The sequence below is a fragment of the Microchirus variegatus genome (assembly GCF_963457635.1).
Source record: "Microchirus variegatus genome assembly, chromosome: 7".
In the NCBI taxonomy this organism is placed as follows: domain Eukaryota; kingdom Metazoa; phylum Chordata; class Actinopteri; order Pleuronectiformes; family Soleidae; genus Microchirus; species Microchirus variegatus.
Window position 1 is genome coordinate 13793906 of NC_139808.1, and position 24926 is coordinate 13818831.

The 24926-nt window shown below is 42.1% G+C and overlaps 1 protein-coding gene across 1 annotated transcript; it reads right to left on the reverse strand.

The window, feature by feature from the left end:
• Positions 1-906: 906 nt before the first annotated feature.
• Positions 907-24404, reverse strand: efcc1 (EF-hand and coiled-coil domain containing 1). The gene is made up of 9 exons (XM_083892290.1): positions 24279-24404; positions 18696-19457; positions 16445-16884; positions 8101-8249; positions 7805-7940; positions 3825-3981; positions 2502-2660; positions 1946-2015; positions 907-1774 (listed from the first exon to the last, which is right to left on the reverse strand). Exons 2-9 carry the CDS (start codon positions 19359-19361, stop codon positions 1641-1643), a joined length of 1911 nt encoding a protein of 636 aa, XP_083748416.1. The 5' UTR covers positions 19362-19457; positions 24279-24404; the 3' UTR covers positions 907-1640.
• Between the last annotated feature and the right edge of the window lie 522 nt (positions 24405-24926).

A 24926-nucleotide genomic window follows, 5' to 3' on the forward strand; every position in this document is an offset into this window, starting at 1 on the left:
GTGAAAAAAATTTCTAAGTAACTTTAAACTTTAAAAAAAACTATATTGAAAGCCAGAGAGGCGCACAAGGGACGTAGCAAACTCACTGCTACAGGCTGAGCGAGGTTAGCGTCACGTCGCCAGGCAACCCCACGAAATCTCGCGAGAACCCTTGAACTCCCCTTGAAGTTCCCCCCAAAAAATGCTGTTTACCGCTTCCTGCATTTACACCACACACTTCCAGATGCGTACGGGGGTAGTACATGTAGTATTTTTGCCAGCCAATTTATCATATCTATATAACTTACGTCTGGAGGCGCTTAATCTCGCGGGATTTCAAAGGTTGCCTAGCAACTCGATTCTATCATCTGCCAATCAACGCACACGTCATTAGATTTATTTGATAGTAAAACGAGTTATTCTGCACATTAAGATTTCACAACAACATTGTTTTAAAAAATATAACACAAACTTGATTACTTGATAAATACTTTTTTGACTAGTTCACCTTTGATAATGCACATTGTGCTGATTATACACTGTCTTTGCAGAATGTCTTCAGTATGAGATTTGAATCCTCCATGGATCCAGAGACAAATACAGGCCCTGAAAAGTCCTGAAAATATAAGTTAATGGGGCTGTATCATGTTTAGGTCAAGAGAAAGACATACACACAGGGCTGAACTACAAAGACAAACTACGACATTTGCAGGACATAACAAGGACAGAGATTCAGTGTCATCTTCCGAGAAGTAGAAATAAAAACAAAAACAAGAGAATGTGAAATGTATTGGGTAATAAAGATTGACAGTCTATGTTTACAAACCCGAATAAATCACACAATCACAATACTGCATAACTGAAAGTCTTTAATGACACGACTCAGTGAGTGGTTTCGTATCCAGGCAAAGGTAGCAATGACACTGCAGCTGATTCGACTCAGATGAATTCATTTTTCATTTCAGCATTCAGTCATTTCAGGTGAAACCGCTGTATTATACTGAGGAAACAGCCGAGGAGGCAGTGGCCATAGCACACTTAAATGCTTACATTTACTAATGTCATAGAAATGGTGCAGTTGTGTGGACCCAAGAGTCACATTTTTTTGTTTTATATTTACATACATTGCAGGGGAAGTGACCTAATCATGACATGAGGTGCATACATGATGACAGAAGATAATCCAGTCATACTGTACTGAAGTGTCTCAGGATGGATGTTAACACCAGCAGATATTGGTATACAGTCTCTTTCCCAACCTTTAAGTTCTATCTGTCATGTTAGAATTCCAAGTGAAGGTCAATGCTTTTCACAGACTAATTTGCCCCCCGTTTAAAGTTTAGCTTATTTCAGCATTTTCACATTCAGAATTCTGTTATGAAAAAGAAAAAAAATCCTTGTGGATTATGAAATGTATGTGCAATAATAGCTGTTGAAGCACGGATTTACTTTATGTATAGTAAAGCATTTCACTAAAGACGTTAACTCTCTAGTTGAGACTAATAATCCTGTATAGATGACAGGGTCTAAGGAGTATAGAAGCTACAATATAATACATCAATGATACACTATATACAACAAACTGTTTCTAAATCACAAGTTTCTGGTGTCCTGGAGAAAGGCTGCTGGAACAACACTGGTCCAGCAGGAGGCAGTGTTGTTTAGCAGGAGATGATGAGAGCGTTGAGAGACTGCTGACTCTGTGTTCGCTCCAGAGGTCCACCACTGGACAGAATCTCACAGGCCGCCAGTTCATGATAGAGAGCGTTGAGCACCTCCAGTATGTGAGCTTTCCCTGAGCAAGTAAAGGAACAGATGTGAGCGATGTGGAAATCACGTTACACACGACACACGACCTGACGAGAGCTTAATTTGATTCCCGGGGCACCGAGTGGCTGTAAGTTTTCATTATCACATTTCACAGGGTCCTGTATTCATTTTTATTGGACACGTGAGCCCCACTAACCGTGTTGTGGATCGCTGCAGGACTCCAAAGTGCTGAGTAAGATTTTCCCAAGAGACCTCCGGGAGACATTCTGAAACGAGAGAGACAGAGATTCTCAAATGGCTGTCGGGCAGTTAACAGGCACTTAAAGAGAAAGTCTGACTTGTTCAACAAGTGTGGGTTAGAGTCACACAAACCCAAGTTGATCCTATGACAGATTTTTTAAACGTCTTCCTTTTTAATTAATTTTAATTTCAGAGTATCGTCCATGTCCATGTCTTCGTGAAGGTTTGTCCATTCATTTTTTGAATCTGTTTTTCATTCTGCCCGACCACATAAATCACTCCAGTGCAGCGCGAGTGAATTCATCTCAGCTGGAAACGCTGCACAATGATTTTGATTACTCTAAGTTTTAGTTTGTCTGATGTCGTAAATGTGTGTTTACCAGACTTAATGGTGCTAACAATCAAAACAATGTGTCTGGGTTGCAACATGGCACAAATATGACGAATATGAGACAAACCCCCTATCTTCAGTTCAAAACCCTCTCTTTCAGGGTGCAGTTACAGTGACTCACCAGGTCTCTGAGCTGCTGGAGGAGCTGGAGGATGTCTACAAGTTTCTCCTCCACCAGAGACAGGCGAACTCTCTCTGTCTCCAACATCTGCAGCTCCATGTGAAGCAGCTCCGTCTCCTCTGCCTTCTGCTGCAGCTCCTGCACCAAAGAATCCTTCATCTGAAACACACAACACAGGTAAGTCTCTGCCTGGAATGAGACTATAGGTCTATAGGGCTAAAGGAGAAAATAGTTTTTCGGACATTAACTCATTATCCAGAGTTTCTCCTGCTGTGTTCTCACATAGGCTCACTCAGACATTATCCAGGGATTAGACTAAGGAGCTGGTGAGACAGGACCAGGACCAGTAGTCTTCATGCAGACAAAAACCTGCTCCTAATAAGGCAGAACCTCACTTCTCATTGATGGGTTTGGTTAAGTTTAGGGATAAAGCTTTGGTCAGGCTGACCAAATGAGCAGAATTCAACGTATAGCTGCAAGAACCGCTGTGCATGAGTTGTCCAGACCTTTGCACCCCACTAAACACAAATATACACATACATACACTTCACCAGGTACAGATTAAATAGATGTTTGGGGTTAGTGTGTGGCTAAAACATTGCTGGACACCTGGTTTTCTGATGGCCTACCCAAAGCCTACATCAGGCTTTGGGTACTGAAACACGACAATAACAAATAGCTGCTTGACATCTTGATGCGATATAAATGCATCTAGTGTAAATGTTGGAAAATCCCTGCAGTGCACCTTTGTACGTCAGCGCAAATTGAAGGACAAATGTCTCACCCACACATCCTGCACATAAACAAAGCCGCATAGTCAGGACTGTGTTTACTTTGAACTTTTCCTCCTTTGAGTAGTGAGATGTCCTGGGAACACATTACATCACCGGTCCCCTTCTGCTTGTCTTCCTGTGTTGTGAAAATACTACTCAGCTGTAACAGGAGACCATTAATTTATGATTCCTCAGTGTCATGGAGGACAAGGAGGGAGAGGGGGTGTGTTCCTGTGGTCAGCTCCAGTGAGATACAGCTGCTCACACACACACACCGACACACAGACAGACAGAGGGAGGCTTTGTAGCCACTGCTGGTGGTTTGGTTAGGTGGAAGCTGCACACTCAAGCCACTCGCTGTGGTTTAGCTTTTGAAGCTGTCGACTTTCATAACAACCTTCCCCAGTCCTCTATAATCTACTTTAACACCGTACACACAGCCGCAGAATGGTTTGTAATGTAAAGCAAGGCGAAAAGCCACACGGAGGGAGCGGCTTTGTGTAGCCTTGTAGCCCACCCTGGTGTGATGGTGGTCAGCGGAGGTGTGTACCTGGTCTATGTCTATCCCAGCCTGGCTCTCCTTCAGCTCCAGCTGCTTGTGCAGCTTAGTCACCCTCTCCAGGAGCTCCACCACAGCGCTGCAGCTCTCCTCGCTCCTGGAACTTCCAAAATTGGACAGCAGCTTCTTGAACGTCTTGTCGTCGCACCTGGTTGAGAACGTGTGTGAGAAGATATAGAGTAAATCAGGTCCAGAGACACAGAAACTGGATGTTCTACTTCAGTATGAGTCATAACTGAGCAACAAAACACTGGGAAAGGGTTTGTGGTGGATTTAGTTCTTATTCAAATTCTGTTTCAGAGGTTTTCCTTTTCTGTCTTTTGGATTAGATGCAAACATCAGTTAATCCTTTATAAAACATAAACAGAATTTATACTTTATTTTATGGGTTGAGTGTAAATGACTGTGAATGTGGTTGTTTGACTATTTATGTAAGCCCCTGTCATACAAATGGGCTTCAACACCCTCACGACTCAACAAATGCAGGAGCAGATATAGAAATTACTTTGATAATTTGGTAAAAAAAAGAAACTGTAGCTTTTGTAAAACCTTTGTATTTGTCATTGTTTTCCATGATTGGTGACAGCAGCTGCACATATCATTTGCCTACAGGAGCCTAACGAGAAAACTTAATGTTCCTTTATCATTACTCTCATACTAACAATACAATTAAAAAGCATTATTGCTAGAGAAATATGGGGAAACCCACAGCCAAGCTGAAAGTGAACTTAGCTTGTAACTGAAAGGTTGCCAGTTTGAGTCCCTGCCAAGGTTCCCCTAATCAAGGTACCTATTGCTCATTGTTAACTGGACTCTCTAAATTGACCCCAGCCACAGGGCAGGCCATGTCTGTACTCCTTGTGTCCCAAGCCCAAGTGTCGGGAAATCCAACCCTAATTTATGTATAGTCTAACATTTTTTAAATAGTTTAGCCCTCTCCTACCATATATTACATTCCATTAGAGCATTGGTTCTCAAAGTGTGGCCCGGGGGCCAATGGTTGCCCGCAGAAACATTTCTGGCGGCCCGCAATGAATCACAGTTGATAGTTATAATCCAGGAGGTACTAAGCTTGTGAAATGTTTATTGGACATTACTGGATACAGACCAATATGTTTAAACTGTACACCTGCAATCTGGTCATTAAAATGATTACAAATGGGATTTCTTTTTGTTTTTTTTGGCGGCCCTCAGGCCAACGTTGTGTTCCTAAATTGGCTCTCAGGTATCAAAAGTTTGAGAACCCCTGCATTAGAGCCTCTAGAATACAGGCTGAGCACTTGCATAGCATAGCCTTTTCTTAAATGTTTTGAAGGTTGTGTCTTTTATTTAATTGGTAAAATATGAAGATTGACTATCTCTATCCCCTTTGGAATTTTGTATAATTTTCTGTATAGCTGCTTCACAACTAGAAAAGCACTCGGAGAGGGCAGACCTCCACCAAGGCAGCTCAGCGCCCCCCCCCATGGATCACGCCCAAAATCACTTGTTCCTGGTCCCATTGCAGACATTTCCTGAAAATTTCAAATCCAAATCCGTCTATGACTTTTCAAGTTATGTTGCTAAAGACAAACTCTGGCGCAAACATATACCCACTTGGTGGAGGTCAATAGAAAGAGAACCTCCAGAATATCTCCTTTACTGGATTGTTCTATACTGATTCCCTGCACTACATTTGGGAAGTCAGTTTCTTCCTGTAGCTGCTGCAAGTGAAAAACACTGTGAGGAACTGGTGCTTTTTAAGTTCTTTTGAAAATAACTAAAAAAGTCTGTTAAACGCTGCTCATTCTAAAACATAATAGTCCTAATGCCCTAATCTTATTCCTGTCAAGCATACATCTACGATGTGCCTTATATGTTTATTAAACAACATGCTCAGTGTGATTACGTGTGTCAACGTTGTATGTTGCACTCCTGTATACATTTGGCAATGGACTATGTTTGGATGTGCAAAGGCACCGCAGATGTGTATTGGCTCTGAGCTATAATCTGGTGCAGGGCATCAAATGGTAACATTTATCCTCGAACTGTAAGATGTCCCTTTTGAATAAATAAATGAATGATCATTTCAAAGCGATTCTTCAGAGGGAAAAGCAGAACAGAATTATCGACCAGGGCTGCAACGCTGTGGAGCTTTTAAGACGTTTGTAGCACACTGCTTTGGTTTTATGGCACATTTACTCTGCGGTGCGCTTTCATCAGCCTTGTTCCCAGCTGCAGAGATGAACTGTTCTCAAAAACAAGGTCTGGTGTCGCCACTGTAAGCTGTTCAAAAAGTATAGGGAGGAGAGTCTACACTTGCTCTGTGTAATGTAAATAAGTTGGATTACACAGAAACAGAGAAAGCAACTGTGTTAAAGTGGATGAAGTGTCAGGTTGCAAACACCTGGGTGATTTCTTTAAGGGATGGAAAAGACCAAAGTAGAGTGAATAATTTACATTTGGCAGGTGAAAGTTTATGAATACTAATGTTGCGTATTAGTGCATACCTGCGACGTGGCTAATCCAGAGGCAAAAAAATGGTTTCAGTTTCTTCTTTCCACATCATTTTTTCCCTTGAACTCAACGAAAAACATTAAGAGGTCAAGCATCCAGCTGCAGATGTGAAGAGCAGCCGTGACGGTTTAGGTTATTTAGGGTTAGGATAAGACTGCTACATTTCAGAGGTGGGGTTAGTGGGTGAGGTTTTAAAGGAACGTGGTCTGTATGGGTCTGCAAGGCAGCAGCTGGATCATTTTCTAATTATGCAGTACTTAGCAGATGTTACTGACAGTGTGTGGGACATCATTTCAATGTTTTTAGTTCTCTTATCGCGACTGCTAAACACTTCTGGTTAATTTCATTTGCCGAGGAGCCTTTCCGAAGGCGAAAAAAGGAAAATGCAGCACTGGACTGCAGCTGATTGGTCAGGCACATGAGTAAGACTGATGCGGTCACAGAGCTAATGAGAGACGACAGCAAAAGCTCAAATTGGAGTGCAGAGCTCACAACATTATGCAGACATCTTCAATCATCTGGAGAAGGTTCCTTAACTTATTAGAGTTATTATTCAGTGTATTATTCATGTCCTTCTCTGCAATACTTTCACTCTTACATGTATTGATGTTGTTGACGAAAAAAGCCAGAACGTGTTTGTGAAGTTCTCTTACGATCCATCCATCCATCCGTTATCTACCGCTTTATCCTCCACAGTAGTGATGGGATCGGCAGTTCATTTGAGTGCACTGAATCACTAGAATCCGTTCATTAAAATGATTCGTTCACCGAATCGCTCAGTGCTTAGCGGGAGCCCAGTGCCCTGCTACGTGGCTCACGTCCTCTGTGAGTGCGAACGAGATTCATGTCCTCAGCCAGCCACAGTTCACCAGTTCTCTGTGTGTCACTTCATTTGCGATGCGAACGAGATTCATGTCCACAGCCACAGTTCTCTCTGTCTCAGTTCGTTCGCGAATCATGAGTGAGTCAGTGACTAACACCGCAAACCAATCACAGCAGCCTAGCAGACACAGTTTTTATTACTAGTCACTCCCTCCCCGCTCGGCGCACGTTGGCTGGCGTTGTTTGCTAAGATAAGATTCACGAGTGAGTGACGGCAATCGGCGAACGACTTCATGAGCGATTCACAGAACGCGGCAGTTCCACTCCCGGCCGCCACGATCGCTGCTGAGCTCAACTGAACTAGGAAAAGGAACGAATCAGTTCATAAAGTGATCCCAGTCAGTTCGTTCACTCAAATGATTCGTTCTTTCGAACTAATTATTCATGACCAACACAACACTACTCCACAGGAGGGTCGCGGGGGGTGCTGTGCCTATCTCAGCTGACATAGGGTGATAGGCGGGGTGTTCTCTTACATTATGTGAACATTGCAATCTTAAAATTACACTGTGTTAGTGATCCTAACATGACTGTGACTTTCTGTGAGCTGTTGCCTTACTATGAGATATTGTAATTATACAGATGTGCTGTACCTTTCTCCGCAGCAGGACAGCCTGGTCAGGATCCTCTTCACCTCGTCCACCTGCTTCTGTTGATCTCTGGTCCACTTGTCGTCCTCCTCATCAGAGGCGGCCTGGCCCTCCACCGAGCGAAACAGCTGCTCCTCCACTAGAGCATCATCAACAACATACTGTTACTATCACCTCTATCGCCGTTATTGTTGCAATGGCACACTAAAATGTAAGATGTAAGTGACCATAAGTTTCTATTCAGTCCTACATTAGCAAATGCATTTTTTTTTTTTTTTAGAAATTAAAAGTCATCTCACTTTTGTCTGGCGTTGTCACAGCGCGCCCTGTTGGAGAACAGCGGTCATGTTGGGAATCCTGGCAGCATCTCGGGCCCGTTCTGCTGCTGCCGCTCAGCTGCTGCTCCGCACCGGTGCTGCTTGGGAGTTGCAGTTTCGACGCCTCGGACCTGAAAGGCATAGCACCGTCTGTTCAGTGAGTCTGTTTGACAGCGGGTTCCCTGTACATACATGATCCTTTCTGTGCCGTCGCGAATCCTCCTCGTCACTATGTGCTCTTCAAAATTGCACGGATGAGAAAAAGTTCAGTCCAATCCAATTTTCCACATCAAAGAGAACATATCGAGTAACACAAGGCAGTGTATGTATTAAGCCACATCTACAAGCAGCACGATCATTTTATAGAGGCGTCTGATGTTGTGTGCCAAATCTGGGTGGGGTAATTGAAGCCAGACATTGTATCTAAGAGGCATTTTACAGTAAAGTGGGTCAGTGGTAGAACGGCTGTCTGAGTGCAGGAGTAAGCTTGTAAGCTGTGAGGTAAAAGCACTGTATTGAACAGAACTGTAGCAAAAACGTCTTTTACAATGCTTTTAAGAGTTTTCTTACCTCTGCTGCAACTATTTTATCAGCAGATGAGCATATATATATGTGTTGTTGTGTGTGTTGGACACGTTCACATTTGTGCCTGAAGCAAGTCTGAGACTGCAGTTTGTGCCGATCGATCGCTCTGCAGCGGTTTGAATTTTCTAGGTTTCTCCTGCCGTCTGCGCCTTTGTGTTGGGGGGAAATCCGATAGGGGGCCTTCGTAAATCACAGTATAAGTGTTTCCAGATGATGATGACTTACTGAGGGGGAAAAAAAGAGAAAGTCTCAAAAAGGTTTTCAGCAGGCTAACTCTCTGAATAAAAATGTAGAAAAGAAAAAAGCTCAGCAGCACCCTGATGTTTATATCCTGTTGGCACGAGGCAGATGCTGTTAGACAACATTATATTCCGCATACATCTGTGTATGGCTTTCGATTTCTTTGTTCAAACACTGGAGAGAATCAACTGATTGTCAATAATTACGGCAGGATTTCAGGCAATCAATCAGAGAGTCATATTTTAATCAGTGGTGGAGTAAAGTCAGGGTTTGTTCATGAGGGTGAGCAGCTGCACTTGGACCAACATGGAACATGGTGCATGAACACATTCAAACCTTTGCTGGTTGCTGTAGAAACGCCCAGACTCTGGAATGAACTGTTGGAGGGCTTTTTCAAATGGAGCCCTTCGGTGTGACTAATTGCACTTTAATTGAAAGTTGCAGCCTGTGTCCGGTGAATACTGTAGCAAGGCTGCAGCTTCTCTCTCAGGCTTTTGACATGCAAAATTACTTTTGAGGCTTAGAGGGGGGAAAAAGACCAACAAAGGCAAGTCAAAAGAATGACCTGTTCACTAACACACAAATGTTTGGCTCTAATTTGTCTTTAAATGGGAGTAGGATTTAAACTGTTTAAAGTGGGGCTTCTCATTACATGGTTTGATGGGTGGTGGTGCTGAGTATGAGCATTCTCTCCGAATGGGCAGAGACACCTGAAAGTAGTCCAGACAGACATCTTGGATGGTGGTCGGGTTGTGGAGCTCAGCAGACACCAAAAATATTTGATCAGTGTTCCATTAGACGGGGCCTTTAAGTTCTCGCCAGTGGAGCAAATGCAAAAGCAGCATGTGATGAGTTTGACCTGCCAAAATGCTGAGACAGAGAGGACGTTAACGACGCTGCAGACTTTTGCAGTGGGATTATATGTGCGTGAGCGTGGTTGTTTTGTTTTGCATTTCGTTGAGGAATAATTTAGAACTTTATTAGAAACAGTGAGCAAACAGTAATGGTTGACATTTTTAACGACGGTCGTCTGCAAGAAAACAAGTTAAAACTAAGGTTAACAATGTTAACCAATAATGTGATATTAAAGTTTGATCCCATTATAAGATGAATGGTTTCACTCATCATGACAAACAGTTCGACTGCGATCGGCCAAGTGTTTTTCGCGTGTTTCAGCTATTTCTGTCATGGAAAGTTCTGTTTTTAAATCTCACTAACTGTGCTCCTGGTAACATCAGTGGCGAGAGCTCAGATAAAACAATGTAATATTGGAGAAAAGCTAGTGTCACACATATTTAGCAGAAAAGTATAAAGTATAGTAAAGTAAGAAAGAAGAAAGAAGAAAGAAGAAAGAAAGAAAGAAAATCACACATACAGTACTGCAGTAGGCGGACAGATACAAGGGCCTGCTGCAAACCAGCGAACAGTCGCTTTCGAGGAAGCACTAAACACGTGGAGCAGAGACAGTTCATCAATTTAACATTTCCTGAACAGTATATATGATTGTTCCCCCACTTAAACTTATTTCCTTTTTCATTCTTTCTTCCCTATCCCTACGCCAAGGTACCTCTTGACTTATCTCTGGCCAAAATAATACTGAAACATGGAAAGAACGACAAGTTACAAAGAACACAGAAACCCTCTCTACAGTAAACTCCACCATATAGTTGTACGTATTTTGCGATGTGGTGCTATACAAATAAAATTTAACTTAAAAAATCCCAGCGCAGCATGCGTGCCACATCTCTTTGACTGTATATTACACTATTATATACTGGAACAATAGAATAGAATATAAGCAGCTTGAGATTTAAGACCTTGGCAAAGAAAGTGCACAAGTGGCATAGTTAAATACACAGTGTATGGCTGCATTTTTGTAGCCTATTTAATGGAGGCCTAATTTTTACAACCCCCCTGAAGGTACACAGTAGGAGTAGAGGTAAACACGAAGGGCTCTATTGTGCTTTGTCAGGGCATTGCTAATTAATAAGATCCTAATAGCAAAAGCATAAAGATGTTCATATATGGTCTGTGGGGGAGGGGGGCGGTATATACTACAGATGTTTGTTGTTACATCCAGAATCATCCTCCCTGTGTTTAGCAAAGCGCTGCAATGAGGTGAACTTTCCATCAACATAAACCCCGTCATGCCCCCCCCCCCCCTCTACTTCCCAGAGGAGCTGTTTCCTCTTTCAGGTGTCATCGGTCAATGCTAGTGTTCTTTCTCTTGAGAGATTTGGAAACAAAGGGCATGCTGTGAACTTGAGCTTGACCTTTAGTCAGGGGCATGTCGGTGCCCTGCAGCAGCACAGAGACGGGTGAGGGGTTGTGTTTACATAGCTGCTGGTGATTATTAATCATGTCTTGGGATAGAAATGCTTGTTATCAGGGGTAGACATAATCCAAAAATCCAATGTTTGTAGAGAGAGAGCTTTCCTTTTGCAAGCAAAAAGCTTAGAAACCCCCCCAACGTCAGTGGAGTACAGGAAAAGAAGTCCAACCAGAGTGGGTGGCATGAGTTTATAAGATATTTTGCGTGTGTGATGTATTTCTGCTGATGTAAGCGTATACCTGCAAACCAGAAAGAGAGAGTGGGGGCAGTGGCCCAATGTGGAAATGAGTCCACTTGGCAGTGTGAGTTACTGAAGTCTGTTCAAGAACAACAACAAGGCAGCAGCAGCAGCAGCAGCGGAATGCCACGGGTCCCACACATCCCCAAGAGTGTGTCCTTTCCACATTATTTAATGGGGAGGAATGCCAAGGCAGCACCTGCTCCACACAATGCTGCAGCTCTTGTGTGGGGGCAGATAAATGGTCCACTGGACCCTCCTCTCGCCTTCACTTTCAGGCGCCACGCAGAGTGCATGAAAAGGCTGGAAGATTATGCCTCCCCTGGGGGAACTGCCTGTAGAGGGCCAGGGGCGAGAGGCAAACAGAGAAGAAGAATGCAGTGGTGATACTGAGCTTTAAAATTGCACACTTACTACACATGTGCTGATAGGGGCGCTCTATGAATCCCTGGAATATATAAACAGAGACACCTGGAATCAAGATGATCAATAAATCGAAGTTGATCTGGATGAAAGACGATGCAAACTACATCTCAGCGAGCGATTCTGTATGTCAGATCTGTATGTGTTTTATTTGGGGCTTAAAAAAGATGACAGAACGCTGAATGAAGCCATTCAGCTCTTGCGGTCGATGCGAAACATGGTTGTCGTTTCACGAACAAACAGTTGAGTGTTTGCGTCTTCGTCCAGATGGTATGCTTTTCCTCCCCCGCTTTTCTTTCATTCGCTCTTCGCGGCGCTTCCTATTGTCTAATCCCGCCGGTCATTACAGAGCTCTAAAGGTTACACGGAATGATTTAGACTGCCATTTTCTCACTGACTCTTCAACAATCACAGCCGAGTCCCACTTCTTCTGTGTTAATCAACTCCTCTGAAAGCTGCAGCTCTACCTCTGCTCCGCTCTGTCCTCGCACACAATCCTGAAAATCACAGACGTTATGCAACAACACCCACACATCTTAAGTTTCACTTGAAGACCAAATTTTCTTTTTCTTTTTTTTTTTTTTTTTTGTAAAAAACGTCTGCTGGGATGTTGATAGAAAATTTGTGAGGGGATTTTTCTAGATGAGAAAATGTACGTCCAAAAAAATAAAAGAGGAAGCACAAATTCAAATCACATGTTGCATGGAACCGTTCCACATTAGTAGAAAATACTGTGACTCAATGTAAGCTGTAGCTAAATCTAGACTAAGAACCAAACAGTTCCTTATATCAGCTAACTTAATACAATAAAAGTAACAATAAATTGCATAACTAATGAATTCATTTAGAAAAAGGTGCCTCCAATACATGAAACAAGTCTAAATTAAATGTCCTGCTTATGATCTAGGAAAAAAAAAGTGAAATTTGTTATTGATGGGCAGAATTCATGTAAACTGCCAACCAATGATTTGGAATGTCATTCAAACATTTTGGTACACGGTGTTGCCATGTCATTCACACAGTCACGATGCAAGAGAGCGTTTTAATGTGAACCTGTGAAACGTTAACATGCAACTGAGCTTTCCTTCTTTTCTCTTCATTGTTCTGCAAATAGAAAGTGGTGATACGGTGTTCTTTAAGTTTTAAGCACTAACACATTTTGTTTAGAGCGTTCAAGTTTTTTTTTTTTTTTTTTTTCACTCTGCAACTTCAAAGCGCACGAACACAGTGGAGTTGGAGCAGTGACTTCACAACTCAGAAAATGGGATTTATCGCAATCAAAAAAATGCAAAAAATAAATAAAGAGCGAGTGAGTGAGAATAAACGTTGCACGTAATGCTTATGAAGACCTGATAACTGTCCATGTTGCTTCTTTCATCCATGACATTCCATTATATTGACACTGTAACCATGACGACCAAACCTAACTTTAAGGTTATTATTATTTCAGATCCTTCCCAAAGCCTCGTAAAAATCGTTTTTGCGCTGAAACCTAACCAAACAAATCCTAACCATTTGTATTTGATAAGCGGAATCACCTTTTTTTCATTATTGTTACCCAGGAGACGATGCTCCAGCCTGGCACCGCTGGTACACAAGCACTAGTTTACTCTGTACAGCTATTACTGTAACCATGGCAAAGAAATGCTGGCACACTTGACCCTGTATGGGCAACACTACATTAGGAGACGTTCCTGCTATAGTTGGATCAGATGGCAGGGATAAACAAGGGCTGAATCATAACTAACTAACTTGTCTAATCTATTGATTAAAAATGCCAATTTCCATTGGCAATAGTCCAGCCCTACTGTACATATATGTTTATTTAGGTTTGAAGACTTGTTGTGCTTTGAACATCTGACTGTCTCCACCGTTATTATCACAGAGCTTAAGTCAAATCCACAGAAGCAGTGCCAGACCCAAACCCTAACCCCCGCGCCGGCCCGGCCCTGTAACTCTTTCCTCTGAGACCTAATCTCATTACTTGTCACAGCAGTTTAGAAATAAGCCACAGGGATAACGTTACGGTCAATCTTTTCAACAGACCTCCAGACACATAGCAGCATCTTCCAAAAAAAAAACCTACCACACATGATCAGAGTCATCTGACAGTGAGGTGAGAGAGTAATGACTTGATGCAAAGGCAGCTCTAAGTCAGCGAGAAGTAATAGATAAAAATAACAACATCTTAAAAGACGGTGCCTAACCTGGAATGTGTCACAGTGTCTTGCCCGTGCTTTGAGATGAGAAGTGCCTGAGTAAGCATTGATGTCTTCAGTGGGAATATATACATGGAGCTCAGTTGCTAAGACCCATAGGAGGGGGGGGGGGGGTGCCTCTGTGGTATTGTCCATGTGGGCACAGAGTGAAAGAAGTGAGCAGAGATTGATGAGAACGGCCAGTCTGTTGAGCTCCTCACTCAATGGAGCTCTCTCCTGACAAGTCAGAGCCTTTGTGGTGTTGAATTATTTACCATTGGGCATCAATGGAAGGGCAGTGAAAAGATTTCTGGAACACAGTCTGCATAGATTAGTGGAGTTTAGGGTAAAAGGAAGGGTTTTGTGGCTGTTAAATGTGTTATTTAGAACCACCTAAATACAGGTAGTGGTGGGGGGGGGGGACTTTAATCGTATGCGTCTAAGTTGTGTACAATTATATGTCAATGTTTCAACCACTCACAACCTCACATCTGCTATCTTGGAAAGCCAGACCTGCAGACACTGATTATACGTTTGGAGCGGGGACAACAGACACGGAGATAAACATTAAACATTTCAAAGTCCAATTACACCCCGACTTCCACCAAAAATGAACAGTTCCCAACAGTAGCCAAGCTCGAGCAGAACCCACCTGCCACACACGATGCCTGTTGAATAAACTCAAACACAACAAGACCGAAAATTGGAATAGTGAGCCACATCAAGGCTTCTTAAATAGCATAGCAGAGTTTTCCAGGCTTGAAGCCAGAGGTAAACAGAGTCATTTTATTCAGGGAGAAACTATAATTCACGACGGTTCCTCTAACCACAAAGACCTGCCTCACTCAGTGACATACCAAAACAAGCCTGTCTTCCCGGTGACATAATGAGCAGCCATTGTTTTTGCTCAGGGTTTTGACAGCTGACTGAAACTGATGAAGGAGAAGGAACTCTCTGTGACCTTAGAGCATGTCTGTCTTTCTTCTGCTTCTTCTAAAATAACACTAATAATCATCATAATTAGTTTCTTGCTGTAGTTTGTTTACCTGTTTGAATACGTTGCATGTACTGTCTGTAAAATGTATTTCTTGTCATTCCCAGCTAAAATGAGGAGGACATGGTTTGACTGTCCTTAAAGACCCGGTCAACCAGTCAATACCTCAGTCAATAAAAACTTAGATTCAAGTGTCCAGGACCCCGTCTAAATGCAAACGCATATATACTGGTGTGACACCCATAGTCAGAACCTTCTGTCAGACCTTCTGCTTCTGCCATCACTCTTCTGGAATTCCCTTTGTTGTCCTGAAGTGAATGTTTGCACAAATGAAAAAGCGGAGCAGATGTTTGGACTGTGTCTCCTCAAAGAAACTTGCGCTGTTGAGTTTAATTTAGCTGAACATATACACGCTAAAGTTGATGGAAGTGGCCGTGTGAAAAAAAATCAAACCCTTGGCTTGAATACATACCATGAACCCCATTCACATCTGATGTGAACATTTTCTGGTTTCTTTGGTCCTCTAAGGCAGTTTTCTATGCCTTGAGAACATCATCATTTTGAGTGTCGGGAAATAACGATTGACACTTTTCACTATTTTATGACGTTTTATGGACTACCTTAAATGACAAAATAATTGACAGAGTAAAGAATAATTAAAATAATCTTGATGGTGCTCCAAAATGGCAGCCTCTGTAGAGCTGACCTGGCCCCTGATATATATATGGAAGGCTTATAAAAAGCAATAATTTATGCAATCATGTGATTGTCCACTTGCAAAGTTAAAGGTGCATTATGTAACCAATCTAAAGCAACTGGCCATAAAATCCATAAAAAAGTCACAGAGACTTAGGAATAATGTTCATATAACATACTGAACTCAACAACAACAGTACAGCCAAAATATTTGCATTAAAAAATATATTTTGCAGACTGCAAATCATGTTTATGTTTTGAAATTATGATTTGGCATGTGGCGCCACCTACCGCCATCTTTTGATTATTGCAGTCAGTAGGGTCTCAGCTGCCGAGCAACCACGGGTTGCCAGTTATGTCAGAAAACGAAACCTAAAAGACCTCGGTATTTTGAATTTGAATGTAGTAACGTTTTTGGCCACATTCTTACATATGGCACCTTTAAGTATTTCTGTCAAATTAAAATAATTTCTCTGGATCTTTAAGTATTCTAACCACAGCATTTACCTGGTTATCTACATCGCTACTCTACAGAAGTGTAGATCTGTTATTGTGAACCAGTTACCAGTTTTAATGTTGGATAATCATTGAAATGTTTTGTTGATGCTGATGTATTTTACCTGTAGTAGAGGAGCTCTGATTCCAGCTGCAGGATGTGTCTCTGCAGCACTGGCACGTGATTGGCCTTGGCCTCCAGTTCCTTCACTTTACTCAGTCCGCTGAGCAAAGCCTGTCTGGCCTCCTCCACCTTCCTCCTCATGCCCACCTGCTCCTTCTTCAGAGCGCGGTTACATTCCTCCAGAGTGGCGACAGTCTCTTTAGAGCTCCACAGCTCCTGCTCCAGTCTGTGGTTACACAGCATGGCTTCCTCGACCTGTCGGTCTCTGGAGTTCTGCAGCAGTTCTATCTCTTGGATGATGTTCTGCAGGCTCTTCAGGTTGCCGTGGGTGCTGCTCTTCAGGTTGCTGTTGCTCATGGTTTTAAGGGCAGTTTGTTTCTGTTGGGCAACAAAACAGCCGTCCTCTGGTCTGTGATTGGAGTGGCTTTTCCACAGTCCTACCTGAGGAGAAATGGAACAGATTACCTAAGGGATCACGATATTCTCTAAAAGTCCAAATTGATCACACAGAGAAGCCATTAATAAGAAAAGGTTGCAGGTTGTGCTAAATATCTATTGTTGCTGAGTCACTAGCCAAGTCAATGTCATTCTTCTGAAGTCAGCAGTAGAATGTCATTATTCAGATATATTGGCTGTCACTGATCAGCATTTCTTCAGCTGTAAATGTTAAGAAAATGATTAACAAAGGCCTTTTTCTGCTGCTGCGTTATCCAGTTTGAGTAATGTCTTGTCATTTAATTTGACTCACTACTCCAACACTATACGAATGTTAGACGGCTTACATTAAAAGACCTCGGGGTGTCCACACTGAAATCCACTGGTCAGCAACATACTGACATGAACAAGGGCCGAACCAGTGGATTGTCACTAAATACTACCATTAGTTAGAGATAAGTATTTACAATGTCTATAGGTCTTGTTGGACATACTGAGTACCACCATCTGATACTAGAGTACTGAGAGTAAATCATTAACTAATGCCTATTACACTACATTTTCTCAGCCACCAGTTCTTCAGGTTGTTGGTGACAGTGGTTTTCTTAATGCCAGCACAAATAAGTGAGAGAGTGACACAGGGAATGTTGTTGTGCTGCTTAATGAGATGATTTTGTTTCCTGTTAACTCGTGTATATTCATGTATACACAATGTATTGACATTGAGCCTGATGGTTGTTTTGTCTCTATGTTGCTCTGTGATGGACTGGCGAACTGTCCAGGGTGTACCCCAACGCTTATGTCACCTGGGATTGGCACCAGCACCCCCCCAGCGAAGATAAAGCCCTAGAAGATGGATGGATGGATGCATGGATGGCCGGACACTGAGCCTATCGGGGGTTTCTACAGGTCTGGTGGTGCCTGATAATAATGGAGTTATCTATGTATTAGCCCTCTAGTGCATATAAGGCATCCAAGAACACCATGTCATCACATTGATTGATTGACTGATTGATTTAAAACAGTCAAACAGTCAATAAAAACCCAATAAGCAGAGTGCTAAATACTGATACTAATGTTCTGAACTTGTCAGAAGCAGTGGTGACTGGCACGTGGAACCGTGGACCTGGAGCGTCATTTCCTGTCTGTTGACTGTCCTTTCCACTGTGTTACCCTTTTGTCTGTGGATTAATACAATGGGGGGGGGGGGGGGTGTTAACTTGGAGCCAAAAGTGTTATTCTCGACAAGGTAAAGTTAAGAATCCACCAAGATGTGGCTCCACTGGTTGCAAAAAGAACAGGGGAATGCACATATTTCTCACTCAACACGTTTATGTTAATGGACTCAATGTTATGTCTTCTTCAATTGAGCAAGCTGTCAAATGTGTAAATGTTCTCAATAGTGGACACCAGAGTGAGTGACAGCTGGTAGGTAAAGTTGCAGGCCACATCTTAAGGTTCCACAAAGTGACATGGTGCAAACCTTGAGGATTCAAAATGGGAGTTGGGAGACTATGCCCATTTTCATGTAGTCTCTGTTTCAAACAGAAGGGGTTAGGAACACAAAGACCCCTTCAGCCCCCTTGTAACGCTCAAGAAATGGTCATTGCCTAGGTCTGACGTAATCAGCTTTTCTAGGGGCCCCCTCTCTGCTCGGGGGCCCCCAGAACATTCCCTGCTTTGCATACTACCACCTCTGTGACACATTTACAGGGGGGAAACTTTAAACGAGTTTTTGTGAGTCTGTTTCTCTTGGCACAGTTCACTCTCACTACACACATACTGACGCACCATCATCCAGTGCGCAGCGCTCTCACCTGCAGAGCCAAACAGCGAGCATCGCTGCTCTGAAGCGCGGCTCGCATGTCCTCGATCAGCTCCCTCAAACTCGCATTCTCGTCCTCCAGCTTGGTTATTCGGTCCTCCGCCTCCTCCAGCGACACGATCTCCTCGTAGCACTCTTTGGTGCAGGAGCCAAGTCTGCAGCCGGAGGCGTGCCGCCCCTCCGCGGTGGCAGAGGAGCGCACGCACAGCAGCTTCTCTCGCCGCTTCAGAGGGCTCCTGAGGCGGATCTGAGTCTCTATGTGCTCGCTGTCTTTCCCCACCAGCAGCCGGCCATTCTCGTAGTGACAGCCCGCCTTGGTGCTGAAGTATCCGCACAGTTTGGCGTGGAAGTGTCTGAAGGTGAGCTCGCTGGGTAAACTGTCCAAAACCCCGGCGCACTCCGAGTCCTCGGACTCTTTGTTCAGTCCCAGAACTTCACACAGGACGTTGAAGTCCTCCACGGCAATCCTGCCTCCACCCTGGTAGTCCATATGATGGAAAATCTCCTGCAGATACTGATCCAACCCGGTGGCCAAGACTATGATTTCGTTCTCCACTCCCCGGTCCAGTCCGTAATGGTAAGCCAAGGTGCTGACTATCCATTGCGTCCTGCGCGCTGGTCGGCCGTACGGATCATAGGACTCTGCTGCATCCATCATTTCTGCTGGGCAACATCATATTTACGCAAACTCTGAAAGAGTGGAGTGCGTTTGTTTCCACGGCATCTGGACGTGTGTCTCCTGTTGCTGGTCTCTCTGTGTGTGAGTGAGAAAGAAGAGTGCATGGAGAAGGAGGAGGAGGAGGAGGAGGAGGAGGCGTGTGCTCACTCACACCAGACACATTTGAATGTTGCACTGCCCCCAAATTCAAATCTTGGGGTCCCAGCACTGAGTCACTGACTTTTTTTTCTTTTTTCTTTTTAAATCTTTTTTCTCCCTTTGTTTCTTTGGCTCTCTGTCTTTGTTTTATCTTCACATATAATCACAGACAGATACGTCACTGACAAAATAAACAGAACAAGACATTATTAGTCTTTTCTTATGATTAGCAATATTTAGTTTTTCTTTAAATATGTCCGTATCATACCCCCATATATGTAATCCAGTGGTTCTCAAACATGTTTTACCACCTAAGAAAATGTTTCTCCACCATTGTAGCTTAGATGTACTGTAACTGGCAACCCGTGCTGTACTGTTGTTGTTTGTGAGTTCAGTATGTTATATTATTCCTGAGTCTCTGTGACATATTAGGAGGATTTTACGATCAGTTGCTTTAGATTTATTACATAATGCACCTTTAAAATAAAGTGGCGTAAAAAAGCCGAACAAAGTCAGCTATGGACTTATCACAGGAAGCAGATTTATTCCCAATAAGATAATTTGCTCTCTTGTCATCATCATCCCCTTCCTCACATGTACTTCAAACACTGGTATAATGTTTTTTTTTTATTGAGATGGAGTGAGAGATAAGGTGACTAGTTATAATTATTTAATTTATTATTATTGTTTATTTCTATGCACCTCCAAGTACCACTAGAGGAAGATTGCGTACCACGGGTGGTACATGTACCACAGTTTGAGCACCATGGATCTAATCTGAATGATTTTGTTGTACATACTGTATATTACGGTGTGTGAATGATATTTGTAAGTGTGTTTTTTTTATGTGAAGCACTGATATTAAACTCATCATAGCTTTAAGTGCTTTCATGTTTTGTATGAAGAAATTCAGGCCTGCTGCAAATATCCCACACACACACACGCACGCACACGCACACACACGCACACGCACACGCACACGCACACGCACACGCACAGCCTTTTTGCCTGATTGTAATTACCACCAGGTGTGTAAACTTTTGTCATTCACGTTGACCTTTTTAAGACGCCCAAGGGACTAATAGACTTTGTTTCCCCAGAATTTTACAGCAAAGGGTTGAAGGGGCTTCTCGTACATTTTGACATGTCTGCAGTAGGAAACTGCTTTTCACAATGGGTCAAGTGTCCCAGCAATGAAAAATGCCACTACCCTGCGTCTGAGGCGGCTAAAAGGTATAAAGCCATTAAATCCCCTTTTTATATATATATATATATATATATATTCTTTACATCTGTGTTTTACCGAAACTAAACATCTGTCCATGTTTGGTTTTTTTTAACAAACAATTCACTTGCATAATTAAAGGACATGTGAAGTGGAATGACTACATGTTTTACATGCCAGCACAACAGCCACAATAATCATTAATATTCATTATCATTAATTATAGTGACCTTTGCTTATCCAAAACAGTCAGTTGCTGCTTGTTTGTTTAGAGTGAATGTCTACTTTCTATTAACAACTGTTATTTTACTAACCACATGTCCATAAACTCCAAACCGTAGCCGTATCTAGAGGAAAATCCGTGTTTGACCAAATGAACAAATGTCAAAACCATAGTGTGTGTGTTTACAGTTTTAAACTTAATATAATACCAACAAGAAAAAATGTGGCAGGAGGCTGGCAAGAAAATTAAACAACAACATATAATGAATATAATAAACCTTCCAACTCTCCCTCTCTGCTAGAACCGGCAGCACATGAAGCCACCTTCACAATGACTTCCTGTACTGCAGTGGTTGCCATAGGGACGCACGTTGCACTCAGATCATATACAGGCAAGGTTTTCTGTGCGTGCTTGTGTGTGAGACAGCTGGCTGAGCCAGTTCAAAACTTTACTATCAAACTTGTCATTGTAAACGGATTTAGCGACTCACTGAGGTAAGTGGAGCTGCGACTAACGCCTATTTTCATCATTGAGTAAACGTGTGGTCCAGAAAATGTTGAAAATTATTGATCAGTGTTTTTCAACCATGGAAATGATGACCAGAATTAATCAGTTTTCATGATTTATTATTCATTTTTTACATTTAAGAAGCTGGAAAATTCTGAAAACGTTTAATCCTTTAGAAAACTCCCAAACCTTTTTGTTAATTTACTAAACGATTAATAATCAATGAATCAAGTAAAAGTTTCAGCCCTAAGGTAAAGTGACAAGAATCCAATAATTAAAACACGTTATTTGCTGTGTATTAAAACTCAGTTGTGTGTATAATTATATACTAAAAATGCTGAAGCCAAATACCTAATTATTATTATTGTACATAATTATTATTATCTTTTTATATAATGAGTGTGAATAAATACAAAACACTAATTGAAGTAGACTATGTGAAAATGAAGGGAACTACCTGCCAACTGGTATATTCTTATGTGTGTAAAATGAATTAAAACAACTAAATTCATTTAATGAATTTGTTGAGGTTTTCCTCGTTTTTTTTAAAGTTAGGCCCAAACCCGTAGAAAAAGAGAGGACAGATGCAAAAAGGAAAGAATAAAAATATTTTCATTACGTTTGCATTAAAACATCACAACTTTCTTATGAAGAACCATTTTATCCTTTGACAGATAGCATCTTTGTTTGTATTGTTGAGGACTGTGCTCAAGTCTCAAGAGTCAAATGTTGGCCAAATATAATTTAATTTTTGATTTTATAGGAATAATTTGAAGGTAAACAATTCCAACAGAAGTCTGGGATCAGACCTAATGACGAACGAGGAGGACGCCAGTTTTCTTGAGACCGATTTGTCGTTCATGGAGGATGGTTTGGAAAATAAGTCAGATACCACATCGCAAAAAGATGGCCGCTCCTACGAGGTCACAATGACAGTTGACATTGCCATTGCTATTCCAAAAGGTAGGTTGTGTCATACAGAGCAGATAAAGTGCTGTACAGTTTGTGCAAGTCACCACTGCAGTCTATGCAGTCTACTGTAAGTGACTTCTATCTCAGATGTATTTGATCCTGTGCCTTGTTTTTTTTAAACAATTATCATTGTTTAGGGGATGACACTGATGTTCCTGCAGCTCCTGAAAAGGCTAAGAAAACAAACACAGACTCATCTATTGTTTGGATGAAGGCCCACAAAGCTCAGAGCTGCTATCATGTTGAATACAAGCTGTTGCCAGGTGACACAGAGACAATCAAAGTGGATCTGCTAGTGTTTGGGCCAATCGCAAAACTGTACAAAGATGATGAGTTCAAGGTAAGTTTGACCTGGTGCGTGTCTGTGTGTGTGTGTGTGTGTGTGTGTGTGTGTGTGTGTGTGTGTGTGTGTGTGTGTGTGTGTGTGTGTGTGTGTGTGTGTGGGTGTGTCCCTAATGAATCATTCATGAACATCCTGAATGTACATCAATGATGCAGAAACATGGTCTAAAGTTACAGTAAATGCCCTGTCACTGCACAGGAATTCTGACTGAAATAATTGGGTGAAAGCTGCAGTGGGCAGGTTAGCGAGAAAACTACTTCATTGTTGACTCTCATTCCCAGTGAAAGACTAATGTTTTCCGATCGCAGGCCTCTGTCCTGAGCTCCTGTCAGCACAGACAAACACATGCTCTGTGACCGATGACACAAAGTAATATCTCCATCTCTAAGATGCTCGACTGTTCTTATTATGTTGTGAAAGTCCATTATGTCTACTGGTTGAACTTAGTTTTTTGAGGAAGGCGGAAGATACAATCCACTGGTTAACAAGGTAAAGGAAAAATTACTGTTGTAAGATACTGTAAGATTTTTTTTATTGCATTTACTGTCCAAACCTGTTTTCAGGTTTCTTTGCAGCATATATAGTGGTGACTGGATCTAGAATAGCAACCTTTAGCAACACATGCACATATCAATTTAGCTCTGTAGTGTAGATGAGCGATGGCGCAAGGGATAAGGTTAATTATTATTATTAAACACATTTGTATTTGTGTAATTTTTCTATGCACCCCAAATTCAATTCCAATCACATACCCAGATATATAGAAGAATAGTATTTCTGATTTTCTATAATAGTAACACCAGTAGTAGTAGTATCACCAGAGGAATCTTGCGTACCACTGGTGGTACACATACCACAGTTTGAGAACCATGGGTGTAGTGGTTACCCTAGGTAGTTGAGTTTACAAATAGCTCACCTTTCTTTTGAAAAGAAAAGGCCCATAACATCACTTGAATGATGAGATTCACTCGCTCTGTAATCAAATGCTTATAATGAGACTAATCCATTGAATGAGTACAGAGGGGAAGGCTATTCTTACAATTGGTTAATTTTCTTTCAGCATGGGTCAGATTTATCCAAGAAACTAGAGTGTAGAGGAGGTGCAGAAGTCTATTTGTCTCTCAGATGACGTCATTTCATTATTTGCTAAAACAACTGACGATCAATCAATTTGCTGTTGACCAGATCCTGAGAACATGGCATGAAGGAGAGCACATCTGGATTGGTTGGACCCACAGTGTCAACGTCAGAGTCAACAGGGACATGTTGATCGGTCTACTTCCCCATAAGATGGAGCTGCAGATATGGAACAGTAAGGACAAACTGTCCAGCCAGGCTCGTCATGAGAGACTGAAAGCTTGTAGACTGTCACAAGATCGGCCTGAGGATGCAACGCACACATGTGGTGGGCATCAACTTCAACTCACCAAACATTAAATACATGTGGTATTTTTTAACATGAAGTATACATTCTCTTTTTTTTTTTACCTTAAGATGACACCAAGACCATGGTGAACAAGCTGAGGGCCCTCTGTGAGAAGACGTCAAACACATCTATGAAACACAAATTCCATATGTCATTTAAGTCGAATTCAGATGTGGGCTCAGAAACTGGTAAATAAACCCTTATTCCCCTTAAGTTGAGCTTCAAGTGCAACCGCCACAGTTGAAAATGTATGCTCAGAGGAGTGTGACCATACTATGCTTTATACAAACAAAATCTCCATGTCAAATGTGATAAGTTTGTTTGTGACTTTTGTGTACAGAAAAGCACTTGGCAAAACCCAAAACTGATGCCCGTGACCCTGGGAACACAAAAGAGAACAACGTCACATCACTTGAAATCAGTCCCATGTGTTTTCTGGCAGGTGAGTCTTTCACATGAATGACCATTAAGTCAGACTTCTTCCCACTGATTTGTCACTGATGTGTTTTGAACAAACCAACGGTGTTGAAACCCATCATTTTCATTTTCATGTCTCCTTGTTACGGCCAGTCCAATCACAGAGTCTGCTTTTATTTATTTGTTTTTACTCTGTTGTTAATTAATACCAAGCGACTGGGGAGTAAAATAATGCAATTATAGTCATATGATGGCCAGAAAACGTGGAGTGTGTTAAGTATAATAATCATTCG